Here is a 15,563-nt window from a genome sequence, read left to right as displayed (position 1 = left end):
TGGGAGAGATCAGCCTATGCATTTTTCAATGCTACTGCTCTCTATGAATGGTTTAACTAGAAAATGACAAATCCGGGAAGTAATACAAGCAAAAACCAAGCTAATTTAGTTGATGCCAATTGTTATCGGTTCAAAAGCAACCTAAGAAAGAGTCACATCTCTCTCCCAGTTTCAGTGATTACATGCCTTTACACAACCCAAGGATCTCTTGTTTACTGAAAAACATGGTTTGAGACAAATTATAAATTGTTTTTCTTTTAAAATCAAAAGTTAACAAAACCCGGTCCGAGTCACCGAGTTGACCCGCCGAGTCACGAGTCAATAAAGAACGAGTCGAGTCCCGAGTCACGGGTTTTAAAACCTTGGTCAATGGTACTTAAAGTTTCATAAGGCTATCACGTCGTTAGGCTTTGTGGCAAATAAATTTGACCACTGTGTTTATGTCTGTAAAAGTGAGAGTAAATTCGTTATTCTCTCACTATATGTGGATGACATTCTTTTGATTGAAAATGACGACATGATTGTCAAAGCCAAGTCATGGTTAAATTCTCACTTCGAAATAAAAGACATGAGAGAAGCATCCTATGTTCTTAGAATTAAAATCACTCGAGATAGAAACTGCAGACTTTTAAGTCTGTGCCAAGAAAGGTATCTAAATCATATGCTCAAGAAATTTAAAATGAGTGATTATAAGCCTGTTAGAACACCTGTGGTAAAAGGTGTCAAGTTGAGTAAAAATGATAGTCCAGGTGATGAACAGGAAAAGCTAAATGTCCTTTTATGCACAAGTTGTTGGAAGCTTGATGTATGTTATGTTATTTATAAGGCCTGATATCAGTTTTGTTGTTGGCCTCGTTAGCTGCTACCAGAGTAATCCTGGTTGGCCACACTGGCAAGCAGTAAAAAGAATATTTTAATATTTAAAAAGGACTATAAACTTGAAACTATGTTTTCAAGCTGATTCTTTAGAATTAACTTGATATTTTGATGTTGACTTTGCTGACAGCAGAGATGATAGTAAATTAACCTCGAGATATATTTTTCTCCTCGGAGGAGGAGCAATTTCTTGATCTTGTAAAAAACACGGCTGCGTAGCACAACATACTCAGGAAGTTGAATATATTGTATGCAATGCAACTGCTATATTTGCCGTTTGGATAAACCGCTTCATTAATGATTTAAAAAAGAAAATAACTAACGGGCCAATCTAGATTTATTGTGATAATCAGATTGTCATCTCTCTTATGAAAAGTGGAGCTGATAATTCAAAAAGTAAACATATAATGGTTAAATACGATTATATTCATGGTATGATTGAAATGAATGAAATCATAGTCAGCTATTTACCTACATTTGATATGATTGTTGATCCTTTAACAAAGGGCATATCAGAGAAAATGTTCTCGAAACATGTATCCTGTATTAGATTAAGATATGTCTAACAAAGACATATGTCTAGATGAGATACTGAAAAATATAACTCATTCCAGGAATGTTAATGCAAGAAAAATACTCCAATAATGGGAGGCTAAATCCTGCATTTTGATTTGTTTCACATGGCCAAAGTAGGAGATGTTGATCTGATGAGATCTCCGTGGCCATGTTTCACAGAGAGTCTCACCTGTTGAAGAGAGAGGTGGAACCACTCTCTCCCTAAAGGGTGAAACCGCTCAAATTGAGGGCCTTATCCAAAATGAAGCACTTCATTCTTGATAAGCTCAAGCGTGAAACAGGATAACCGATTCCAAGCTGGGTTATCAGCTACCCAAGTGGGAGTAAAACTCCGAGCACATAACACTCTCTTATAAATAGGAGAGAGGGCTCACTCACCGATTAATTGAACATTGGCGTGAGCAAACCCCCTTTGAAGAAGGCCATAATCAATCCCTCGATCCTTTTCTATCCTTCAGTTATATCTTCTGGTTGTAGTCGTTGAAATGCAGGCAATGCTTTGGATTTGTTACCGATTGTTTGCTGAATTGAAGTGAATGAAGATGATGTGGATGTTTCATGAAAGAATAAGGAGGATAAAATATTGTGATTATGTTGTTTCTTCAACGGTGGCCTAGATAGGGTCTTTCTAATCCTGTTTCAGTTAGTCCGATTGATGTTTTGAACTTTATTTTTATGTTTTCCTTGTCATAGGCAACATACTTTTGTGTTGCTTTTTTTTTTCAAATTTCAAATGTTTCATTTTTTGCTCAGAGATTACTCAAGGGCATGACAAGATACTAGTGTATTAAAGACATGTGATGCCTTGTTCGCCATTTTGTCCTGGTTCTTGTTAGTAAAAGTTTTCTCTTTCTGACTTTGGGAAAATGGGTTTTCTTTGTTTTGTAAGGACAGTGACATTTTGATGATAGTCTTACTTTACCTGATGCAAATACTTGTCTCTTGTTCATAAAGAATTAAATTTCCTTATAAATTGTTTTTTTTCAGGTTTCTCAGCTTCTTAAATCATTTCTAGAGTTTGAGGAAGATTCTAGGGTCACGTTGTTGATTCTGAAGGTATTGTAACATTGCCAAAACTTAATCTTTATTGGCACATTGATGAGACTTGTTTTTTATCAGGAAGAAAACACTGAAGAAACTCGGTTGATAGCACCAATTGCAATCTCATTACAATAGATAGAAAATCAAATATTGTTCTAAACTGGAAGCATTATATATTCCTTTTATCTCTCAGTGTGCTTAACTACTTCCAGTGCACATAGTGCACATCTTCTCTTTTTGTTTAGTCAGACCCTTATATAATCTTTTCTTGTTCTCTCCAAAGACCTCGTTGTATCAGGGTAAGACAACCACAGTCATTATCATTCCCCTATGTGTTATACGAGATTAAGAACTGCTGGCACTTGCTAATATCCTGTTTGTATGGTTATACAATCACTATGGGAGTGTAAAATGAATGTGACTTGAATCAAATTCTGGTGTATGTGCCAAAAAACAAAAAAGTTAATATGGAGCCACTGACATAGATATTCAGGTCATGAGTACTTGGCATTTCATCTTTTTATTGCACCTAATTAAACATAGATATTCAAGTCATAAATATCTGGTTTTCATCCTTTTATTGCACCTAATTTAAGTGTTGAAACAGAATTTTTGGAGTGATCTTGAAGGTTTTGTGGAACCTAATGAACTCAGAGCTTCCTTGAGTCCTAAATGGGTGTGGATGAGGCCCAAGATAAGTCAATAATCGATAAAACTGCCAAAAGATGACTGAAGAAGGCCATGCTAGAGATGCAGCCAACTTTTATTAAGATTAACATAGTTCTATAAAGTTCAAGAAAAAACATCCAATTTGTATTCTCATTTCTAGCATGGAGAATAGCCGTCTATCTGAAGATTGCAGAAACATTTGCAATGTTAATGCTGAGCTAAAATTCCATATCTTGATAGTTCTTATATTGTCACATTTTTCTTAATGCCTAGGGCTTGTTTTCATTCCATATCAGCACTAATTAGTAGCAGGATATCAATATTGAGCTAATTTATGTTGTTCACTGAAGTTATAGGATAATCAGTATAATCACGGGATAGTTGACAAATTCATATTTCCAGGAGAGGTACAAGCTATTCAGTGAATGATCTTGTATAACCATTCCAGGTCATAAGGCATGTTGAGAGTCATCTCTTTTAATATTCCAGGCAAACTCCATAATGAAGAATGCTTATAGGTCATACAGAAAAAGTGGAATCCTAATCAGTTATGACATACATTTAACTTCATATGCAACTCTATTTCCACCATAAACTGAGAATTATAGTGTCATCCTATTTGTTCTCAAGATCCTTTTCATATGTGTAAGAATAATATTTGCTTCTTTTGCTTATAACTTTTGTTAGCTTAAAAAGCTATATGCTCTATACATATCTTTTATGGTGTTTGATGATTAGTAATGGGAGATAGAATTATGAAATTCCAGTTTGTTAAATTCTTCGTCTTGATATTTGTCACACAATCAGTGATTAGAAGTGTTTAGGAACAAGGAAGCATCTGGCAGAGCAACAAATGTAAATTTAGGGGCAGGAAAAGTCAGCTAGAATTGACACAAAGCATGTAGGTACAGTTATTTATGCGTTGGAGAGGTTCTTTGTCTGGTAAATTATAATCAATGTTAAAAATGTGCCCGTGTCATCATATTGAATTGCCCTAGATGGTTGACTTCCTAGATTTTGATTTATGTAAGGTCGAACATGTAAAAAAGATTATCTTGCAATCAATAGTCATAATGTTTAAATGTTATATAAGTTTTTTGTTGTGCTCACCGAAAAATTTGTAATGAGCAAGCTTCCTTTACAGGAAGGTTTTCTGCTCTTCTGTATCATCCTTTCCTTGATGAGCTCTTGTTTTCTTTAAATGATTTCTTTTGCTTTATCATCTTTTTTATGGCAGAGCTGCTCTTGTTTACTGTGCTGAGTCTGTACTAATCGGATTTTTCTTTGGACAAATTTACAGGGAAAAGGAAGAGGTTTTTGTTCTGGTGGTGATGTTGCCACTGTGTCTCGTCATTCTACAGAAGGTAATGCTTTCCTTGCTCTTTTTTATTGCTTTTCTTTCCTTTTCTCTTTCCCTTTTTGGGTTGACAGATTCCTGATCGTGATTATGGGTGTATTGTATTTCTCTTTTGTTGCTGCATATGGTGGTAACATGCACAGACCTGCATGTAGTAGTTACACATGCCTCTCACACACACATCACAATGAGGGTGCTGTCTAAACTAAGGTTTGAAATCTCTAACCATGATGACCAAACAAACCCGCCGACCTCTCTCTTAGCCAGCACCTATTCTTTGAATCATTTCGTATTGCGTATGCCCTTCCTGTGATAGAGGGAGAGCTGTCCAATCATCAAGGCTGATATTTCAGATTTTCCTTGTTTTGCATGGTGCCCCTTCTCTCTCTCTCACACACACTCACACTCACACTCACACTCACACTCATACTCACACTCACACTCACACTCACACTCACAGTCTCTTTCTCTCTTATGATCACGTTTATACTAAAAGCAACCTTGCATACCTTTCTTTCGAGAGGAAAAGGATTGCCATGCTTCTTAGAACTGTTAATACTGGTCAGGCTTGTCTGATTATTGAACTCTTGTGCATCAGGAGATTGGACTTTTGGTGCTAAATTTTTCTGGATCGAGTATACCTTAAATTATGTTATGGCAACTTATAAAAAACCTCAGGTTAATCATTTGCTTAAGATCTTGTGCTTCTAAGTTTGCTCCACATGTTATCTTTATTTACTGATTACTTTTTCTTCTTTTCTGATAATCCATTTACTAGTATGATTTCATGGTGTTAATATCAGTGACACAATGTTATGAAAGGTTTCACTTCTTGATGGAATCGTTATGGGAGGTGGTGCGGGAGCATCGATGCATGGGAGGTTTCGAGTTGCCACAGAGAATACAGTACCTTTCCCTCTTAAAAGTGCATTTTATATAACTTTGCATTTTTTTCTATCACAAGGAACCCTTGCCAAAGTGAGGAAAACCCTGGGTGGGGCCCCACGACCACCCTGCCTTACATGGCCCACGTCTGAAAGCTACAGACACACCCATGGCCAGCGGGGTTTGATCAGGTGCCTTCATCTCAGCACCTTCACAACTACCTCGCTGGCCATGCGGGCGACCCCCACGGTGGTATAACTTTTCATAGTGTTATTCACACTTTTCAACTGCATAAATTTGATGTTTTATTGGGCTTCAAGAAGGGGTTTTATGCGAAAAACTTCAATGTGATTTTTGCCAATAAATTTCACACTCCAGTTGTTTTGTGTCAAGTTTCAAGTGTCTCAAGTAAGCTTCTCTTGAAACCTCCTGATTTAGGGAGTGTTTGGACACACCCACTTATCCAGATATCTGGGATAAATTGGGATATTGTATTAAGCATCAAAGTGCAATGCTCCAACCTGTCCTGTTTTTTCAAGGTCGAGGGGTACATCCAAACACTCAATAACTGCAGAACCAAATTCTCATAAATTTCTGAAGAAAAGGTGGATTAACAGCTGTCTTGACTATTGAGAGAGGAACATACTGTGACCCCTATTGACCTCATGTGTGAGGGGCTTAGACATGAACTTTCTATTGATATATGAAACCTTGATTAGGGTATATTACAGCAATGAAGGAATTAGAACACTACTAAAAGAAGTGGCATCAAAGTTGAAACTGTAATCACTGATATCATCTATATTTTGAAAATATCACAATATAATTGGTATTTTTAAGTAAGCCAATAATGTAGGAAAAATATCTCAGTTTTTCAAAATATTGCCAGAAAAACTGTGATATTTTAAAGACTTTTAAAACCTGTTTCTTTATATTTTTGTAAGAAAAATAATAGGAAACATTTTCTTTCTTACTATTATTTATATTCCTTCAAATTTTTAAGCTTTTGAGATTTTTCTGAGATTTTCCACCTTTTGAAAATAATTCCCATAAAAAACCTTCCCGACTCTGTCACATAGACTCACTATATTGGCAGCTGTACCTGTGTCGACACGAGTTCTGGTACCGGACGCAGCACGGGTACGTGCTGGTCCAGATCGGGTCGGGTCCAACCCTGACCCAACCCAACTTTTTTTTTTTGGTTTCTCTAGAAAAAGTCAGGGAGGAAGAAAAAGAAGAAGAAGAAGAAGAAGAAAGAAAGAAAGAGGAAGAAATATAGAGAGGGAGACTTGAAACCCTCTCCTTCCCACCCTCAGCAGAGAGAGAGAGAGAGAGAGAGAGTACCTCCGCTCCTCCTCCTCTTCTTCTTCTTCTTCTCGCTGCATCGAAAGGGTGAGAGAGAGCGAGAGAACGATAGAAAAGGGTGAAGGGCTATGGCCTTCCCCTTTTATAAGGTTGGTTTGGATATGGATCTTAATATAGATCCATATCCAAACCCTCTCTTTCTTTATATATATAGCCGTGTTTCCGTGCCCTCATTTTTTGAAATTGCCGTGTCGTACCCTCTGTACCCGTACCCACGCCCGTACCCATGTGATATTGCCGAGAATTACCTTGAACGATATAGGTGACTATGGCTTATATCTATCTTGAAGTACAGGATTGGTCGCTAAGCTAATGCATTTTTATTATCAGAATGCATGGTTGACCTTTTGACACCAAAACCAAGAGCTCCTCATAAAGCTGCATAACCTTGCAATTTCAGAAGTAGCTCTCTGAAGTCCTATACTTTGCTTTTGTGCTTGATCTAGCAATGTGTCTTTGCTTTTTACTCTTCCAAGATACTAAATTTCATCCGAAATAAATGCAATATCTTGACACTGAAATTCTTGTGTCTGCGGGTTGACATGACCAATCTGCATCAAAAGCTAAACAAAGATTCTATTCTCTATTAATATTAATAAGATGATAAATTGGGCCATGTGACAGGGTACCTTTCAGTTTAACATTATTCTTTATAAGGCTTCCATATGGACATTGCCTAAATTGGAAAGCTTGATTCCTAAGAAATGTTGGGTATTGTGATATTAAAAATATTTTAATATGATTGCATTCTTTCAAATTTCCACTGTGCTGAAAACTTTTAATATGTTCTCAAAATTTTGTCGTGCCGTCAAACAAATAACTTTATCTTATTGGATAAAATTTCAATCTCAACAAGGCTTTTATCTTAATGGGCCAACTTTTGTGCAGGTGTTTGCAATGCCAGAAACAACATTAGGTCTGTTCCCTGATGTAGGTGCTTCTCATTTTTTGTCCAGGCTCCCTGGTTTCTTTGGTACTTCCTGAACCTAATAGCATCTTGTGTGATTTTGACTTTGCAAACAGCAACATGACTGTATATCTTTGTTTGTGCATGAAATTTTTTGTTGGTGTATAATCACTTCAACTTGTTATATGGTTATGTCACATGCACATGGTTATGTATGCAGACACGATACAGACACAATACATGGATTTGGATTTTTTACAGAAAGATGTATAAAATGATGAGAATATCAGCTTATGAAAATGATAATTTATCATCAACTGTATCAGTTTTATCCCTCATGGTGGACATTGAGTAATTCTAACATGATGAGAATATCAATTGGCATATGCCAATACATATAACATCAATGGCCTACTGTATAAATAGGTGAATGAAAGTTGATTTTAAATTCACAGTCATTGTAGTGGATTACAGTTGAATTACAGTGAGATGTATCGCATGGACAGCCTTTTTTCTTTCCATACAAGTGTTATGTCAGACACAGTATAGCAAATCTGAAGTATGTTTATTATATAGGTTTTCTATAGCTCTTATGGACCCAAACATAAAAAAAACAGCAGCCAGGATATGCCAAAAAGATAAGGAAATTGTGATGTTATTTTTTTTTTAAAAGCATGACAAATATTTATGGCTCAAATTGACATGTAGGACAAATATCTAAGCAATGCACTTTTAGTCAGCTTTACTATTTATGATGTCTTAAAGTTGCGGTTGAATATGATTCCTAGATTAGCGGAGTCATGTCATCTTTAGCCAGGGGCAAAATGGTCATGGGTTCAAATCCTAATGGCAGACCATCTCTGAGCTTGGCTCTGAAAAGGAATTCTTAGTCATGATTTTGTGCTTTAACATAGAAATATTCATGCCTGTTTCTGTGTCCGTGTAACAAGCTGTGTGGTTGAAAGTGACTATAAATTCCTTAAGTTTGCTGTAGCTGGCTATCTTAACCAGCGGTTCATTGAAACGTGATCATCTTTATCCCCATTTTGTATAGGAAAAAGAACAAGGTGGTGGTCATACGCTCATAGTTGAAAGACATTTGACTTGATTTTGTTTCAAAGCAAACTAATTGTTTATGTGATATGTCTCCATATAGCATGAAAAATATAAATGTGCCTTCTCCTCTGGTCCAGCAATAGAAAAGGATGAATATTAATGGAATGGCTAGCAATAATTCAGAGCCTTAGTTTTGGTTCATTCTACGCCCCATGATCTTACAAATATTGAAGGAGCCTTGGGTGAAAACACCCAGTCATCATTCATAATTAGGGTAATATGTCAGATTCACTATTATTACAGTACCAGAAATAAGAAATGTGTAAGTGTCTAGTGTCTACTATCCTAGGTATCAGTCCTGAAACCTTTGTTATACTTCATGAAACTTGAAGGAAATCTACCATCAGTTGGAAAACCTTGATAGAAAATCACCATCACTAGTCAAAAGAGGCTAATACAACCCTGTATCGGGTGCCTTAAAACGAACATGAAAGAATTGCTAAACTCTGTTTGCAGAAGACCAAGGCAGCGGAAAAAACCCATGAAAATCTTGGTTCATACTCCGGTAAACATATCGTAGTGATACACACACACATATATGTATATAGGAAGTACAGTAACGTCGAAGGACGTTACTACATCGAATGAGCGGACGAGCAGTCACGCAGAGGAAGTCAGTTTTTCATGTACATATACTCTAAAAATAATGGAGAGCAGTATAAGGTTCTCTACAGTTAGTAACACTCTTCAGTTGAACACTTTCTAGAGTGGATTAAAATTGACTTAGTTCTGTCGGACTATCTACAAAAGCATTCTACCTACGTGGTTAGGAAGCTTGAGGGTACTCGAGGACTTTTGAAAAAGTGACTCTCCTGATTGGATTGAGATGGGTTTCTTTTGCACTTGATTGAATTCAAGCAGGTCCTGATATTTTAATGATTTTTTTAGCAGGAACAACTAATAGAGAAGTATCAAACAACCTATTGATGTGACTGGGTCACTTCTTTCCTATTTATCCATATAAAAATAGTCTGATTTGTACAATATTGACTTATATTATGTGTTCTATTGTCAAATTATTCTCACAATGCTAGATTCCTCTTTCTGGATACTGTATCTCTTAAATTGAATCTTCATATTCTTTTATTTTTTTATCATTTTTATTCAGGAGAATATATTTGTCTTACTGGTGCAAGGCTTGATGGTGCTGATCTGCTTGCATGTGGTCTTGCAACTCATTTTGTCCCATCTGTGGTATTTTTTTCCCTGTGGCGAGTTCCAAGTTTTCATTTATTTAGATTTTATTTATTCATAATGGGTGCTTGCCAAAGCTTTGCTAGCTGGTATGCTCATGTACTAGTGTTCATTCAATGTTTCCATTTCTTTGTATTCAAGCTCATGATTGACTTTTCATACCATTCAGAAGACAGATATATTATTTGTTTCATATGATTCCATTGTTTTTAGATATGTGCTCTAGTTGGTGATTCTGGAACTGATAATTCCTTTGCTAATTCTCATCTTATTGTTTACAGAAATTGCCTTTGCTGGAAAAAGTGCTTTATGAGGTGGATACATCTGATCCACTTGTTATCAGTGCAATCATTGATAGGTTTTCAGAAAGAATACCTCTGAAAAGGGATAGTTATTTTCATAGGTAAGATTCTGACAGCTCAGTTCATATGATCGAAAGTATATCCATTAGTTATGTCCTCTACCATGTGTTGCATGATTACATTGTGTGAATCCATCTATCCCGTTACTCTAAAATTTTCAGACTAATTGTATGACGGGGTTTGTTCTTTTGGTGCAAAGTGAAATACAAATCTATGCATTTATATCTCTTATCTATATTGTTTTTGTTAACAACATGTTTACCCCGTTTCTGGATCTTTTCCCCCATGTACTGCAAGCTTAGAGTGCTAATTCTTGTGTCTCATGATGACAGTCTAAAACTTATATGGCATATGTTATACTTTTTCTGATACAAAATTTCTTAAAAAGAACACGTGTTCTGTCTGTTGTATCTGTGATGAATTTCTTGGGGTATATCATGAGGATGATCCTCTGTGTTTAACTGTTTAGATGAGTGCAAGGCACACATGTGCTACGTTCACTTAATCAAGCCGTTCTGAATACTGCATTTATTCTACTTTGGGCTTCCCATGATTCTAGCTGACAGTTTTATGTGTTTACAGACTTGATACCATCAATAGGTGTTTTTCAAAAAGAACAGTGGAAGAAATCATATCTTCCCTTGTGAGTACATGCTAAAACAAATTAAATATGCGTGGAACTTCATTGGTTTAGTAGTCACTCATGTTGCTATTCTTCTCTTATTTGCTTACCTGTAACTCTGTTTCTTAATCCCATATTATTGGTATTGTAGGATGGGGAGACTTCAAATGGAGTAGATGGGTGGCTTTCTGCTACAATTCAGTCATTGAACAAAGCATCGCCCTTGAGTCTTAAAATTTCCCTGCGATCAGTATGCATTCTTTGCACCCCCTAGGGTGGTTCTTTTGCAACACTTTTGTGCTCTTCTTTTGAAAAACAACCTTGTTATAACAGCCACACCCTCATACTCTTTTGAAAAGCAACTGTGATACCTGCCGTACTCATGTCATGGCACCTACTATCACTCATCTTTTTTTTTGAGAGAAAGGAATTCAGTATTATAGCAGTAAGTTATCAGATTCAGTATCATAGCAGTAAGTTATCAGATATACAGTGTTGCAGCAAGTGATGAGGTATCACTTGCTGCAACAGAATAGGAAATAAAGCAAAAACAGGGTCAGTTTAAAAAATAAACAGAAAAACAGAGCCAAAATGCCAATAGAAGAAATGCCGCCCCATCCAGATCAGGTGCAACTAGAGACGCCCCAGTGAAACAGCAATTAAATGCCAGCACCTGCAGACAGCCCTGGCCTATCCTTAACGATGTAACAGCCCTAGTGAAATTTGTGCAGTTAGCATCTACACTGTTTGGCACTCCCCAATCCAGTCCGTAGAAGCCGCCAGCCATTTGCTGTGTGCCCTGTGCTTTTCTTCCCAATGTAACTGGTTATAAACACCCTCAAGATCACAATGTTTGTGCTTGAAAATACGCTGATTCCTCTCAATCCATAGGAGCCTCCAAGCTGTCAAAATCCACTCCCGCCAAACGAATTTCCAACAAGGACCTTTGTCATTGAGATGAGATGCAATCAAGACGTCTCTTGGAAAAGTAATGCTATAATACTGAATCTGCAATCAAGTCGGGTCCAGATTAGTAAGCAGACGGAGTCGGGTTTGTAATGGGGGATCGATTTGGTCCAGACCAAAGGCGGACCCAATATGGGTCAAACCGACTCAGTCTAGACTGAGACAGATCGCACACGTGAGGTATATAAAGATACGTGTGCACGTGCGGTGGAAAAATCGAAGTAGCGAAGACTCTATTTTTCCATTACAAATTGGATTTAGGTTTGGATCCCAGTCTGGACCCAAAAATCAAGTCAGATCCGATTACACGGCTTGATTTTGATCTAGACAAACTATTTCAAGCGGGTTTGGATCGAGAATATCGAATCCAGGATCCAAATCAGAGTTGAGTTGAGGACCTAAGTGGTCCAATTTTTATTATGGATGTGGATATTAAAGTAACATGAGGTAAAGGCGACATAGAGGTCATTGTTAATGGTTGAAAAAGCAAAAAGACCATTTTGCCCTTAATATGCCTACAAAATATGCAAGGCATAGCTAAGTACCCCGAAGTCAAATTCATGTGATTCTTGAATCCGTGGATTCTACTGCTTGAGTTGAATCTATTAGTAGGGGATGTGATGACAAACTCTGAAAGAATGAGGTCAGGGTTTGACAGTTAAGTCTAAAGGTATTTTGGTAATACGCGATATTTATTAATTTCAGATCAAAGGTTGCGTAAAACTAAGAATTTGGAATTTAAGCGTTTCAAGTGAACATTTGTAATTTCCTCCTTAGTTGATTAAAACACATACTAGTTAGTTTAGGCATCTTTATATATGATTCCAAGTGCCACAAGTATCCTAGTTTTGTTTATTGTGAATAGACACTGTTTTGCATGCCTAGGAATCTATAAAGTTCAAGTGTGATGCTTAAACCTGATCATGCATATTTGCTGAGTTATGAAATAAATGTGGCATGATATGATTGCATGTATGAGATTAATGTGTTATGTGGAAACTGCGGGTAGAGTTCCAGAGTCTCAAGATAGGAATTACCCTGAGAATGTCACGCTTATGCCTTGGGAGGGACGTTGTAAGTGTCGTGAATTAATCTGTGGTGGGTTGCCATCCTTAACAGTTCAAACATGTAAATATATGTTAAAAAGTAGTTAGTGGATATACATTGAGGATAGTCTTGCACGATTAGATCTGCCCTGGATTGGATTTTTGAAATTGGATTTGGATCTAATTCGTCTTCAAAGCTCGGATCTTCAGGATGCTCTGCATCATTCCCTCCTGGGTCGAAAGGCTTCGTCCTCGGAGCCTGTTTTTGCTCAAATGTTACTCCATAATCCCTACACATATTCAAAATGTAATCAGCGCAGAATCTGTTCAAGGCAAATAAAAGAGAACTAAACAAGGCAAGAAATTCTATATAAGAATGACAAGAATATTTGATGCAATGTAATGCAATATGCTCTATAAAATGCAATTCAGATAAATTCAAAGCAGAACAATGAAATTGAATCTCAAAAGCACCTAAGACATTATATTTAATAATCTTACCTTGCATCAACATGGTGTAGATAATAACAAAATTTGGGTCAATAATGAATAACAATTGATTATTTATCATGCAATTCAAAATGTTAAATTTTGCACTAAGATTTTGATAATTAATGTAGCAACAATTCAAACTTACTAGGAGGATTTATGAAGGATACAAAATCAACATTATCAACTAAATCCTGATATTTCCAAAATAAATTTGGGGTATGTATGATTGTCATTCCAGCTTTACCCGAATCACATTTAGGGTTCACATGAGGCTTAAATTTTTCTAATGGTGCACTAAGAGAATTTTCAATATCTAAGTGCTCGTTGACATGCATTTCATTAGAATTTCTAATACTTTGATTAGTCTTTTCAATTTTGACATCATCCTCGAAAATGGTTGTACTAATGAGACTTGACAGATCAATGTTGACAATCTTGTCAAACGTATCTCGAGACAAAATTGTACCTTCTATGAGATCATAAAATTTCTCAAAGATCGGATTGTCAAGACTGACATAGAACGGGTCTTCTAGAGGTGCTATTTCCCAAAACGATGAGATGTGAGGCATCTCTTCATACATCTTTTCAAAGACTGGTTCAATAATGAATGCACTCATAGGAACATCCTCAAATTCAGGTAAGGGTTCCTTCTCGATTTCTTCATCGAAAATCGGTCCACCAATCATTTCACGAAAAGGCTCCTCGGGAGGATCCTTTGTGAAAATAACAAGAGTGCGATTAATTTCTTCGCATTGGTACTCTTCTTTTCTATTCCAATCTTCGTTTTCCATTATGACTTCTTCGAATTGTTGAGATCCTAAGTCAGAAGAAACCAAATTTTCTTCGTCCTCGCAACTCACACACGAGATTTTCTTAAACCTAACCCTAGAATTATCAGATTTAAATAAGGTGGGGTTGGGTCGAGGACTAAAGGATGAGACAAAAGTACGAGATCTCTGCCTCCATTCTCTTTGCAAAAAAATTACATAATGAACCTTCAGATTTGGAGCACTGAACTCCCGACTAGATCTCCTAGGCAGATCCTTCTTTCTACCCGCATACGGGTACTGATGTGTATCAGACCCACAAACAGAGTCGGACCACCCATACGCCCTCAAGGATTGAAGCAGATCCGATCTGTGACGAAACTCTTCCTCTAATTCCAGTTCATAAAGCTTCGATTGTATCCCTGCAATTCGCATTTGCTAAGCGCAAAGTTGACTTTGCAGATTTCGAGCTTTCATATCCTGTTCTGACTCAAATTCTTCATTAGAGTAATAATAATATGTCTTACGCATTCCTCGTGAACCGCGCTGACTTCGTTGAGATGCTCTCTCTCGCTCTCTGGTAAAATCTTTCGTCCTACAACTTATATCTTCGATTTTATACCACAAATTTTGACTTCTATACTTAAGGTCACATATTTCATTTCAGGCTTATACTCGCTATAACTCCTATAACATGTTTGCCCAAACATGGCGCAAGGATCCTAAAATTTTTTTTGACCTCCCACAATACTGAGAATCGTGTTGGATTGAAAAATCCAACAACCCTCGCTCTGATAACAAAATGATGCAATGGTACGGTGTGGACTCGGTACACACCGATCCACGATTCAGGATCCAAACGGATCCAAACGCACGCGAAAGCTTACACGATGCAGAGTCCGAACAGAATTTTGGAAAACAGATTTACGGGGTCTATGCTCTCTGTTTCAACAGGGGCAGTCCAAATGAAAGTGGTGTGCAACTCGCATAGCTTTTCAACGAATCCGAACACACCATATTCGGGGCAGGAACGTCCGCTCCACGGACTCGACACCGAGACTGCTAAACAAGTCCAACTCCGATTATCGTATTTTAGGGACAGATTGTTTGAAGTGATTTTTGACCCCTCAAACATTGGAGTTTGCAAAAACTCACAACTGACGAAAGGAATGTCAGATTTAACCTTTCCAGAACACTAAAGATTGTAATTTTTCGATGTTTCTACAATCCTCTACGAATTTTTGAATATCCGGAATGATATAGAAAAATTATTGCAGGAATAAAAATTCAAATATTAGATAACAGCAGAACTTGATATTTTT

The 15,563-nt window shown here is 36.9% G+C and overlaps 1 protein-coding gene across 1 annotated transcript in view; it reads left to right on the top strand.

Annotated features, from left to right (window-relative positions):
- Nucleotides 1-15,563, top strand: part of LOC149821977 (3-hydroxyisobutyryl-CoA hydrolase 1-like) — a 28,645-nt gene that overhangs the window by 8,350 nt on the left and 4,732 nt on the right. The window contains exons 3-11 of the mRNA XM_089981468.1: nt 2,440-2,508; nt 4,463-4,526; nt 5,118-5,197; nt 5,342-5,425; nt 7,658-7,742; nt 9,901-9,986; nt 10,268-10,389; nt 10,931-10,991; nt 11,122-11,220. Coding sequence (XP_089837594.1) covers nt 2,440-2,508; nt 4,463-4,526; nt 5,118-5,197; nt 5,342-5,425; nt 7,658-7,742; nt 9,901-9,986; nt 10,268-10,389; nt 10,931-10,991; nt 11,122-11,220 — 750 coding nt within the window. The remainder of the gene's footprint in view (nt 1-2,439; nt 2,509-4,462; nt 4,527-5,117; nt 5,198-5,341; nt 5,426-7,657; nt 7,743-9,900; nt 9,987-10,267; nt 10,390-10,930; nt 10,992-11,121; nt 11,221-15,563) is intronic.

Source organism: Nuphar pumila, chromosome 11 (assembly GCF_984573655.1).
Source record: "Nuphar pumila chromosome 11, dmNupPumi1.hap1.1, whole genome shotgun sequence".
Lineage (NCBI taxonomy): Eukaryota > Viridiplantae > Streptophyta > Magnoliopsida > Nymphaeales > Nymphaeaceae > Nuphar > Nuphar pumila.
Note: the sequence above shows the minus strand (reverse complement) of the source record. Positions and strands in the feature narration are given on the sequence as shown.